At 39.9% G+C, this 13,445-nt stretch overlaps 1 protein-coding gene across 3 annotated transcripts in view; it reads right to left on the bottom strand.

Moving 5' to 3' along the window:
* immp2l (inner mitochondrial membrane peptidase subunit 2) overlaps nt 1–13,445 on the bottom strand; it is a 568,918-nt gene that overhangs the window by 138,274 nt on the left and 417,199 nt on the right. For all 3 annotated transcript variants that reach the window (XM_072267626.1, XM_072267627.1, XM_072267624.1), the window contains exon 5: nt 6,012–6,114. In XM_072267626.1, coding sequence (XP_072123727.1) covers nt 6,012–6,114 — 103 coding nt within the window. The remainder of the gene's footprint in view (nt 1–6,011; nt 6,115–13,445) is intronic.

Genomic DNA, 13,445 nt, shown 5'->3' with positions numbered 1-13,445 from the left:
CAGGAATAGTGGTTAACACCACAGAATATGAAGCAAGCAGTTCTGGTTGTGGGATGGATGTAGAATTTAATGCTCAGATTAGGGTGGAGCTGAACACTGAGGTTGTGTACCATCAATTCACATTGACCTTGCAACAACAGAATGGAATTAATTAGAATGAAGCTTCTCGCAAAGAGTTCCGGCAATAAAAACGTTCAGTAGGTCAAGGAGGCACAGGTGCAGACAAGGTGGGAGGCCGGTGTTTTTAATCTGGAGACAAGATGGGAGACTAGTGTTTTTAATCTGTGACTCCATCTAGTGAGATATGAAATGTTAACCTGACATTTCTTCATCCACAGTCCTGATATAACGTGCTTTATAAAAGTTTTTAAAAGTTGCAACCTACTATTGTCTGACAAACTGACTTCGGTTTTGCAAATATTGGTATGTTGGGAAATTGTACCTCATTTAGAACAATCCCTGTCAGGAAGTGCTGTGATAGTTATGCAATTAAATTATAGGCATGAATGTCGGAACAAATCCTGTGTTCATGGACTCCACGACATTCAGGAGAAGGAGCTGGGAAGTAGCCCAGCAGATACTAGCAATCACTGTGAGCATGGAAGGCAAATCAGTTAGATGAGGTGTGACAGCTGCATTACGGCAAGAAGGAGTGAAACTGCAATACCATAGTGAAATTAAACTTGAGGCACTCAAATAATGATATACAGTACAAGTGATGTTTATATTCTCTGTCAGACTTGAGCATGATTTGGCCTTAAACATAATGTCAAATTAGCTTTAACAGAATGAACTTTGACAAGTATATGTACATTATCTGTGGTCTTGATGCAATGTTACTAGAACACCAGTTGTTTGATGTTGCCACTATTACAAATGAAAGCTTGAAAATTGTACTTCATTCCTTTATTTGTTGGACTACACCGCCGTGGCATTTAGTGCTATCATTGTGTAAGTCCATGCAAAAATCCTGAAATTGGCCAGAGAGATGTATGAATCAACATTTGCTTGGTATGAAACTTGTGTTGTGTTGCACAGCTCTCTAACATACACCTGTTGTCACTTCATAGCTCAACAATAATAGAAGAGCATCAGCCCACAAAGACACAACCTTCACAGTAGTCAGTAACTAACAATACATACAATAACTACCATGATCAGCAGGGAGGATGCTAGGGAGATGAAGAAAGCACAGTGATTCACTCAAAGGGACTCTGTCGTCCTGCTACTGTAGGTAACAAACAGGAGAGATATCCTGCATACTGCGGGGAAACGGAGTGTATGAGGTAACGAGACACACTAGGGCACTGAGTGAAAGTATCTGGCAAGAGGCGTCAGTGAGGAATGGTTGAATATGGTGACATATACTGTATGTACTTTGATAACAAATTTACTTTGAACTTTGAACTATAGAGTAATCCTTCTAAATAATTTCTGATCTTACCACGTATCAAGGTGAGTTCTAGATCAACACTAATAACATTCTTTCATGCTTACACTTGTGTGTGCAGCCAAGAGTCTTACCATTAATACTATATTCTGCCATCATATTTGACCTACCAAAATGAACCACTTCACACTTACCTGGGTTGAACTCCATCTGCCACTTCTCAGCCCACTTTTGCATCTTATCAATGTCCTGCTGTAACCTCTGACAGCCCTCCACACTATCCACAACACCTCCAACCTTTGTGTCATTAGCAAACTTAATAACCCATCCTTCCACTTCCTCATCCAGGTCATTTATAAAAATCACGAAGAGTAAGGGTCCCAGAACAGATCCCTGAGGCACACCACTGGTCACTGACCTCCATGCAGAATATGACTCGTCTACAACCACTCTTTGCCTTCTGTGGCTAAGCCAGTTCTGGATCCACAAAGCAATGTCCCCTTTGCTCCCATGCCTCCTTACTTTCTCAATAAGCTTTGCATGCGGGTACCTTATCAAATGCCTTGCTGAAATCCATATACACTACGTCTACTGCTCTTCCTTCATCAATGTGTTTAGTCATATCCTCAAAAAATTCAATCAGGCTCGTAAGGCACGACCTGCCCTTGACAAAGCCACGCTGACTATTCTTAATCATATTATACCCCTCCAAATGTTCATAAATCCTGCCTCTCAGGATTTTTTCCATCACCTTACCAACCACTGAAGTAAGACTCATTGGTCTATAATTTCCTGGGCTATCTCAACTCCCTTTCTTGAATAAAGGAACAACATCCGCAACCCTCCAATCCTCCGGAACCTCTCCCGTCCCTAATGATGATTCAAAGATCATTGCCAGAGGCTCAGCAATCTCCTCCCTCGCCTCCCACAGTAGCCTGGGGTACATCTCATCTGGTCCTGGCGACGTATCCAACTTGATGCTTTCCAAAAGCTCCAGCACATCCTCTTTCTTAATATCTACATGATCAAGCTTTTCAGTCTGCTGCAAGTCAGCACTACAATCACCAAGATCCTTTTCTATAGTGAATACTGAAGTAAAGTATTCATTAAGAACCTCTGCTATTTCCTCTGGTTCCATACACACTTTTCACTGTCACACTTGATAGGTCCTACTCTTTCACATCTTATCCTCTTGCTCTTTACTTGTAGAATGCCTTGGGGTTTTCCTTAATCCTGCCCGCCAAGGCCTTCTCATGGCCCCTTCTGGCTCTCCTAATTTCCTTTTCAAGCTCCTTCCTGTTAGCTTTATAATCTTCTAGATTACCTAGCTCTCTGAACCTTTCATAAGCTTTTCTTTTCTTCTTGACTAGATTTATTACAGCCTTTGTACACCACGGTTCCTGTACCCTACTATAATTTCCCTGTCTCATTGAAACATACCTATGCAGAACTCCACACAAATATCCCCTGAACATTTGCCACATTTCTTCCGTACTTTTCCCTGAGAGCATCTGTCCCAAATTTAAGCTTCCAATTTCCTGACTGATAGCCTCATAATTCCCCTTACTCCAATTAAATGCTTTTCTAACTTGTCTGTTTCTATCTCTCTCCAATGCTATTGTAAAGGAGGTAGAATTATGATCAATATCTCCAAAATGCTCTCCCACTGAGAGATCTGACACCTGACCAGGTTCATTTCCCAATACGAAACCAAGTACAGTCTCTCCTCTTGTAGGCTTATCTACAAGCTGTGTCAAGAAACCTTCCTGAACACACCTAACAAACTCCACCCCATCTAAACCCCTTGCTCTAGGGAGATGTCAATCAATATTTGGGAAATTAAAACCTCCCATCACGAAAACTCTGTTATTATTACGTACTCCAGGATCTGTTTCCCTATCTGCTCCTCGATATCCCTGTTACTATTGGGTGGACTATAAAAAACACCCAGTAAAGTTACTGACCCCTTCCTGTTCCTAACCTCCACCCACAGAGGTGTCTACCCACAGCAGACAATCCCTCCATGATGTCCACCTTTTCTGCAGCCGTGACACTCTCTTTGATCAACAGTACCATGCCCCACCTCTTTTACCTCCCTCCCTGTCCTTTCTGAAACAACTAAAACCCGGCACTTGAAGTAACCATTCCTGTCCTTGAGCCATCCAAGTCTCTGTAATGGCACCACATCATAGCTCCAAGTACTGATCCTTGCTCTAAGCTCACCCACTTTGTTCACAATACTCCCTGCGTTAAAATAGACACATCTCAAACCGCCCATCTGAGCGCATCCCTTCTCTATCACCTGCCTATCCTCCCTCACACACTGTCTCCAAGCTTTCACTATTTGTGAGCCAACCGCCTCTTCCCTAGTCTCTTCAGTTCGGTTCCCACCCCCCAACGATTCTAGTTTAAACTCTCCCCAGTAGCTTTAGCAAACTTCCCCGCCAGGATATTGGTCCCCCTGGGATTCAAGTGCAACCCGTCCTTCTTGTACAGGTGACACCTGCCCCAAAAGAGGTCCTAATGATCCAGAAATCTGAATCCCTATCCCCTGTATCCCTCAGCCACGCATTTATCCTCTACCTCATTCTATTCCTATTCCCACTGTCACGTGGCACAGGCAGTAATCCCAAGATTACTCCCTTTGCAGTCCTGCTTCTCAACTTCCTTCCTAACTCCCTGTATTCTTTTTTCAGGACACCTTCCCTTTTCCTACCTATGTCATTGGTATCAATATGTACCACGGCCTCTGGCTGTTCTCCCTCCCACTGCAGGATATCTTGGACGCGATCTGAAACATCCCAGACCCTGGCACCTGGGAGGCAAACTAACATCCAAGTTTTATTTGCTGTGTCCACAGAATCACCTGTCTGACCCCCTAACTATAGAGTCCCCTATCACTACTGCCTTCCTCTTCCTTTCCCTACCCTTCTGAGCCACAGGGCTGGACTCTGTGCCAGAGGCATGGCCACTGTTGCCTCCCCCAGGTAGGCTGTTTCCCCCCGCCCCCCCGCCCCAGCAACAGTACTCAAGGAGTACAGCCACAGGGGTACTCTCTAATACCTGACTCTTCCCCTTCCCTCTCCTGAATGTTACCCACTTGTCTGTCTCTCGTGGCCCCGGTGTGACCACCTGCCTATAACTCCTTTCTATCACCTCCTCGCTCTCCCTGACCAGACGAAGGTCATTGAGCTGCATCTCCAGTTCCCTAACGCGGTCCCTTAGGAGCTGCAGCTCGACACACCGGGTGCAGATATGGTCATCCGGGAGGCTGGGAGACTCCAGGACCTCCCACATCTGACACCGAGCACAGAAAACCGGCCTCACACACATACTACTTCCTTTCTGCAATTAACACAGGTAAACCTACCTCGCCTCGTTACCGCCTAAGCCCGTTGAGCCAAAGCCCTATCACTCTGCTACCTCTCACTCCACTACCTGCTCCGAACACTTAAAATGAGTTTAAATGCAGGCAGAGGTTTGAATGAGTATAGCTTTAGGCAAGATAGAAGATGAGAGGGCAGCCAGGAGAATGTTGGAATAGTCAAGTCTTCTGGCAACAAAGGCATGATTAAGCATTTTGGCAGCATTTGATCTAACTAACAGATGGAGCCATCTGATGCCATAGAAGTGCAAACTAATAACAATTTTAGTAAGGAGTAGCTGTGCAGATAAAAACCCATCTTTGTGCTAGACAACAACAAGACTGAATAGTCCAGCTCAACACCTGACTTATCACAAAGCTGACATGCAAAAAGAAACCTTTGCATGTGACTTCCTGGTAGTTGTTTTTACCAGTACAATATTGCATATGACTCTGTATATGGTAAGTATTAAAGTTATAATTTTCCTTTAACTATCCAGCACATGTTAGTGATAGGAAACAACCCAACATACCACGTATATCTAATTGGAAGAATCATAAATCCAAGTCTGGAGGAAAAAGTAGACACTTTAATGATAATTTCCCAAAACCTGTTTGGAGAATTAAATACAATCTAAGGACTAAAATGTGGCAAATCTCTTACAAACAAACTTGAAGTAGGAAAGCCAGAAAAATATAAGTGAATTAGGACACTTCTGTGAGTATTCAAGAATCCATGTTGTATAAAATTAATGATAAATTGCTAGACAACAGCTTTTACTAATATTTAGCACATATTTTTTAAAAGGCAGGTTATGCTTTCCTGATTATTCTGTTGAGAAAATCACAGAATCGTGCTGATCCTCGAGTCTTGAATAATTCTTTGATAAATATAAACTGCAAGAAATTTGCAGATCAATGTGTTTTTCTCCAGTGTAAGTTTCCTAATACTCAATATGTTTATGTAATTATTAGTGTTTTAGGAATTAAGCATTACTAGTGGAGTACCCTTACTTGTTTGATGATTTCTGTAATATCTTTTCACACTTCACAGAAACACATTAAAGAGTCAAATGAAAATACACTACATAATTTCATCATAATTCCATGCCCATTAAAACACACTGAGTTTGAAGTATGTATGCATTATCTGAGAAAATAAATTGAATTTGCAAAATTACTTCTTGTTGCTTAATAACTTTGATATTTGCATGTACCATACCAGACAAAGAGAAGGGGAAAAGAAGATAGACTTACAGGTCCAAAAACATTACTGTCAAAGCTATGGCCATAATGATCTCCTTCAATCCACAAGTGCCCACTGGGAATTTTGATGTATCTGTTCCTGTATCCCATAGTTCTATAAAATATAATGAATAAAATGACTACAGTGAATTCAGTGACTACATATTTTTAAAGCACAATAACAGGATGTTTGTAGTTCAGATCAGGAAAACGTATCAGTGTTCTGTTAAAAAATTATTGCTCAATCACTAAATCATTTCAGACATCAAAAAGTAATAAAAATCAAATTTGCTTGATTTAATTAAACCACATCTATTATGCATCCATTTGTTAACATCTCCTCTACAAATTTGTGTCACACTGATAAGTTTATAAAAATGAAGGCAAACTCAAAGAACTTAACAAGACTAAAACAATTAAACATAGCACATGTACCAGATTTTCTTTAACAGAGGTATTCATTCACAATAATAAAAGAAACAAAAGCAAGGGCTTAGACTAGCAGTATCATGCCTGTGTGCTGATGAAGACAGATACTCCCACAGCATTTAAGTAGTATATGGATGGACACTTGAATCACTAAGACATAGAAAGATATGGACCAAGTGCTGGTAAATGAGACTAATATGAGATACAGGTACCTGATGATTGGCTTGGATATTGTGGTCCTTAGGGAATATTTCTTTGTTGTGTGATTCTATGACTTTAAAATTCTGACCTCACTCAGTGCTTTCTTGACAGCAATTAGATTTTGCAGTTTTAGAGAAAAGCAGATCAATTTTCACATCAGAATACTAATTGGTGCAGCAGAACATTATTATACATTTGCTGATAAAATACATTTCATGTTTTTATAAAATTGCTTTGGAATTCATCTTGTGTTCATTTCAGTTATAGAACACTGATTTTGCATTTTATGAACTGAATGATCAGCCTGAATCTTGTTCTTAGTTAAGCATTTCTCAGCTGTAAAGTATTATTCGTCTAAATGAATTTGTGCTTATAATGATTCAACACATGCCTGATTTTTTATCCCCTCAGACACGAGTTAATCAATTTAAATGAGTTTAATTAGTAAACTAAACATTACGTTATTATTTTGATGACATCACTACCCATTGAAGATGATGGGCAAATGAATGCTGCATACATCTGCCCCTTTGAGAATCATGTTGATGTTCAGATAACAAGACAAATGACCACTTATCAACTGGAATTAATGTTTTTTTAAATGATGCTCAGGAGCCAAAGCCTATCAAAGGTTCCGAGAGTACTGAGAATCATCCAACCTGTCCTAGAAGATGGAGATCATTTCATCCAGTCCAATTTACTCATCAAATCAGCTCTTATTCGGTTGAAAAATCACTATAGATTCCGTGTAACAGAAACCAGTAATATGACGATTGATTACATCTAAGCAACTGGGTCACTATGGTAGTGCAACGCTATTACAGCTCAGGACATCAGAATTTCGACACTGTCTGTAAGAAGTTTGTAGAGCCTTCCTGAGGGCATGTGGCTTTCCTCCAGGTGCTCTAGTTTCCTCCCATATTCCAAAACCATAATGGTTAGTAATTTAATTCGTCATTGTAAATTGTCCTGTGTTAGGCAAAATAGGTGGGCGGCTGGGCAGTGTGGCTTGTTGGGCCTGTTCCGAACTGTTATCTCTAAATAAATAAACAAACAAACAAACAAATCAATATATAAATTGAATTATTGCTTTTATTTTAGATGGGGGTGGATAATCTAACAGAGCAACTAGCATTTCAGATGCGAATTTAAGATCCCAGCTGATTCATCTTTCTTCTTCATTCCAGCAATCCCATTGGATTGAGGATGTTTTGTTTCCATCCCAGTTTGTGGGACAGTTTTCTGTGGTGACATACAAGAACAATGCATGAATCCCAGATGGGGCAGCTGGTGCTCAATGGGCCAGGCAGGTGGATGGTTTGTGATGAGTGCTCCTTCTGTTGTTTACACAGAGCTCGATAATGTACCAGGTTCACCATACTTGCCAAAATACTTCTTTCCGCTCTGAGCATTCAAAGGCCAGGAATTTCTGAGAGTCGATGGGAATGCTGCATTCTTTTCAAAGGAGATTTTGAAAACAGCCTTAACTCTTTTGCCTACCTGGCAATCTTTTCTCATGACAGATATCAGAATAGAGCTCCTCGTGTTAGGAATGAAATTAATCCAGCCTATTCAACAAAGCCAGACAAGTTTAATTAGGGCCTAAATACTGTAGGTTTTCTTAAGCCATAGCAAAAGGCACCTGAATTTTTGTGGTGTATTAGTTTCACCAATACATAGAAATAAATTCTATTAAAATTTGGTTAGTAGGATCAGGAAAATATAATTAGTTATCTTACTATAACTGTAAAATCTGAGTTTAAAGTCGATAACCAACATCAAAAACAAGTTCCTTGGTGATAACAACCTAATGAAAAACTCCCAGCAAAACCCTAATTCTCTTCATTGTTGTGTTTATGCAGATTAAACTGAATTTTATAGCAACTAACACACTCAAAATGCTGGAAGAACTCAGCAGGCCAGGCAGCATCTATGGAAAAGAGTACAATCGAAATTTCGGGCCGAGACCCTTCATCTAGTATTTTGTGTGTGTTGCTTGGATTTCCAGATCTGCAGATTTTCTCTTGTTTATAGCAATTATCCTGCTGGTATCTGCATAAATTCTCCCCAGAGATGTGTAGGTTAGTGTATGTAAATACAATGTATGTATTCTCGGGGAAATAAACACTTATATAACCATATAACCATTTAGCAATTACAGCACGGAAACAGGCCATCTCGGTCCTTCTAGTCCATGCCGAACTCTTACTCTCACCTAGTCCCACCAACCTGCACTCAGCTCATAACCCTCCATTCCTTTCCTGTACATATAGCTGTCCAGTTTAACTTTAAACAATAACATCGAACCTGCCTCAACCACTTCTGCTGGAAGCTCGTTCCACACAGCTACCACTCTCTGGGTAAAGAAGTTCCCCTTCATGTTACCCCGAAACTTTTGCCCTTTAACTCTCAACTCATGTCCTCTTGTTTGAATCTCCCCCACTCTCAATGGAAAAAGCCTATCCACGTCAACTCTATCTATCATAATCTTAAATACTTCTATTAAGTCCCCCCTCAACCTTCTACGTTCCAAAGAATAGAGACCCAACTTGTTCAACCTTTCTCTGTAACTTCACCCGAAGATCTTATGAAAAGGTTTTCATCTTACTATTCATGGGAAAATCAATGCAGAATGTGAAGCTTTTAGCCATTCAGATGCTGTATGCCCAACACCAGACTGTTGAGGTGGATGAGATAGTAGTCTTAAAAAGTCGTAGCATAGAATTTCACTCATGTATTTCAGAACATTGATTCTAAGGTCTAAATGATAGAACAGGTCTTTAATCCAAAACCAAATCATTGTAATTAGGGTAATGACAGTGAAGCAAATACTTTTGCCCTTAGTATACCATCAGTAATTCCTGATGATCTGTTTAAGAGAATTCTAAAAAACTTTTGGAATATAGCTCATGGTTAACTACCCTCTTCAGACTCATTGAGGCTGACAATTCGTGTCTCTTAAAGAAATCCGGTCAAAGGTGAGCTCATGGTTGAACTTGAATCCATGCATTCTCAATTCACCTAATGACCATTCAACTTTATTTTCTTAACATGCTTACATTACTCTGCTCGAATAGTATATTTATCAATTCTCATTTAACTCAAATCATATGGATTGACTGCCTTTCTATCAGGAAAAGGATGTGAGAAAAGTACAGCATTGAAGATCCACAAAATAGCAACATCAAATTACTTCTTTTAAATATATGAACATTAGTACTAACCTGTTAAACCCAACTTCATGAACAATGATGAAATAGATGCCTGACTAGAGGATTTCAAGAAGTGATAAAAAGCACAGCTTTCATTTTCTGAGGTATCTTTGCTGAAGGCGTGAAAAGTCTGCGCACAAATATCAGGCAGATAATTTTTAAAATGATAAATGATTCAGAGTATCAAAGTGACCATATAATGTGCCTAAGGGCCATTTACTAGCAATGTACCATAGCAAGCAGCATGCATCAAGCAAAATCCAATCCCCATGCTCGTCTTCAATTTAAAACATAAATTCATGAAAGAAAAATGGTCCTCATTTTTATCTCTTTCCATATATGTGATGTGGACATTACTTGCAAGACCAGCATTTATTGCCTCTCTGTAATTGTCCTTCAGAAAGTGGTTAAAGCAGGATATTATCGTATCTAGGGAGAACTGAACTTTTGGCTGAATGTAATGGTTCTAATAGGTTCTGTTTTATTCAACAGCCTGTATTATGGAGCTGATAAATCCATCTTGCCAGTATGGTTATCACTGGATATTCAGCAGATTCATCCAGTCAACAAATGGAGTTGGTGCATACCAGCTGACCCCTATACTGCTACTAGAATGGAACCATGGGAGTAATTACTCTGACCATGGAGACCTAGAATCGCACACTCTGTGAAAATAGAGGCTATGGAATTATCATTGATTTGAAGGAGACTTGGTTTGAAGAGAAGTGAAGTATTTTGAGAACATATGACAGTTTCCAAGAAGTGGCATGATTGAAGTTAGGGTTGGATTCTCTCTTCTAAACTCTGTTGCTGGTAAACACGGAGCTCTTGTGGCCATTACTTCTTGAGAATACCGCTGCATCCCCTGTACTCCTCCAGGAGTTCACTTGGCCCCAGCTGCCTGCACCTGATCCACACCTCCTATTTCCTGGCCAAGGACTTAATACCACCTGCCATTCACGGTTCAGTATTCCTGTCAGCCTTATTCTTCACTTTAACAGAAACATGTAGACTTCAAGCACTCCTTATATTACTTTTAAAAGGCCCACTTGCAAGAGGTCCAAATCTCACTTTTAAATGTCTCCAACTTGCCGGATGTCCCTTTGCACCTCCAATCAATTTCCTGTCTAGTACCATCAAAATTCACCATGCCCCAATTTAGACATTAAATCTCTGGACCAGTCCTGTCCATAGCAATCCTCCGAAGTAGCACTTGAAAAAGCATCTCACTTGAACAGGTACCACCTGCCCTGGAAGGGAGCCCAATACATGCACCTGAAGCCTATTTTCTTATTTCTTCCTGCTTGTACCATCTTCCTATTTTTTTGTTTCACAATCATGTAGCACAGGGAATAATCCCAAGACTGCAATTCTACATGCCCTGTTTCTTTTAAAATGTCTGCCTAACTCCTTTAATTCTCTTTGTAGGACCTCATCTCTCTTATGTCATTAATACTAATTTAGAGGACAGACCCTGGCCACTCACACAGCCTTTTAAGAAGTTCTGCGCCACCCAGAGATATCATTTGCCCTGGCATCAGGGAGGCAACGTACCATCCTGGAGTCTTGTTCACTGCAACAGAAACATCCATCTGTGCCACTGGTGAAAGTCTCCTACCACTATTGCTGGCCATGTGTTTGGCTTACCTTGCTTTACAACAGAGCCGGTCATGGCTCCACTGATCTGGCTGCTGCTGTCATTTTCTCCTGAGATACCATCCTCCTGCCCCTGATAGTAATGGAAGCCGAGGCACCAGCCAGCAGTCATTGCATGATGACTGGGTCCAAAGGTGCTTAAATGGAATTGGTCACTATTTCCACAATGGAAAGGGTAAGCTCCACACATTGCCCATTTGGAGTAGGATTGCCTTCTGATATTCCAGCACCCTTGGGTAACTAAACACTTTCCTGATAGGTATTCTACAAATATCAGTTTTAGTCCACAGATCTTTTCTGTAGAACATTTCCATTAGTAATCATATTTCTGTATGCTGATTTTGTAATGATGTTTGAAAGTAAAAAGATTTATAAAAATTAAGTATGTATCATCAATTTAAAATCTGAAAGTGGCAGATCAGCACCATTTTCTCAAGGGCAATTACCTTTGGAGTTGTGAAGGCCACATCCTATTTAAATTAAAAAGAATCTACACATGCTATTACTGTGTTATGTAGATTGTTATTGAAGCAACAAGAAATTATACAAGTAGTATATACAAGTGCAATTAATGTTTTGCAGATTTATAATAATTTTGGACTCACAGAGAATAAGTGTAAAATATTCATATTAAATTTAATTTAAAATGTGCCTTAGTTAGAAATGAAACAATTAAGAAAATGCAGAGAAATGGAAGAGGTAACGGAAAGGAAGATATGTAATAATGTGAAAGGCTGATGGGTTAAGTGACAAAGAGGTAACAGAGCAGTATGGAATAACAGTAAAGAGATTAAGTAATAGCAACAATTAGATTTGGAGAAGATGTAGAGAGGAAATGAATTGAATTGAATTGACATTATTTCTTACATCCTTCACATACATGAGTAAAAATCTTTATGTTCCATCTCCATCTAAATGAGCAATGTGCAATCATAGTAATTTATAATAAATAGAACAGTCAATGTAACAGAAATACACACAAATCAGCGTGAGTTAATCAGTCTGATGGCCTGGTTGAAGAAGCTGTCCCAGAGCCTGTTGGTCCTGGCTTTTATGTTGCGGTACCATTTCCCGGATGGTAGCAGCTGGAATAGATTGTGGTTGGGGTGACTCGGGTCCCCAATGATCCGTCAGGCCCTTTTTTCACACCTGTCCTTGTAACTGTCCTGAATCATGGAAAGTTCACAACTACAGACGCACTGGGCTGTCCGCACCACTCTCTGCAAAATCCTGCAATTAAGGGAGGTACAGTTCCCATATCAAGCAGTGATGCAGCCAGTCAAAATGCCCTCTATTGTGCCCCTGTAGAAAGTTCTTAGGATTTGGGGGAATGCTGTGAAATACAAAGAATGCAATTGTGTCTGTTGAGGTATAAGTATTTATTATGTTTACCCAAGAATTTTAGTATTAATAAAAATCAACCTCAGCAGTTTCTTCAACAATTTAAACCTTTAAAGACAGAAATAAACACACAATGTATGGAGTATATCTTCTACATGTTTTGCTGAAATGCCCTGGAACTTAACTCACACTGGAAGGCAGAGCAGTAATAGGTTTCCACAGACAAATACACGACACATTAGAGAATTTTCCCTGAGCCAGCATTTTCATTGGCAGAGGAACTGGTTGCAATTTCCAAAACAGAGAAAAAAATTGTGGACTTTTAATACCATATCTAAAGAATAATAAGGCAAGGAGAAACTGCAGAAAGAATTGAAAGAGTTTGCAGTGATAAGGCCAATGCAACAATAATTGCAAACATATAAGAAATGTGAAGATTGAGAAAAAGAGGTAAATGAGCACAAGTGTAAGGAAGCTGAAATATTGTAAGCTGAAAGCAAAATTTCACATGATTGCTTGTTAACACAGCATATGGTGTGGGGTACTGGGGCATCTGCTGGATTTCACATTTAGCAAATATAATTGGTAAACTGGAAATGGCTGAACA

The sequence above is a fragment of the Mobula birostris genome, chromosome 9 (genome assembly GCF_030028105.1).
Source record: "Mobula birostris isolate sMobBir1 chromosome 9, sMobBir1.hap1, whole genome shotgun sequence".
Lineage (NCBI taxonomy): Eukaryota > Metazoa > Chordata > Chondrichthyes > Myliobatiformes > Myliobatidae > Mobula > Mobula birostris.
This window is presented reverse-complemented; position numbering and strand designations above follow the sequence as displayed.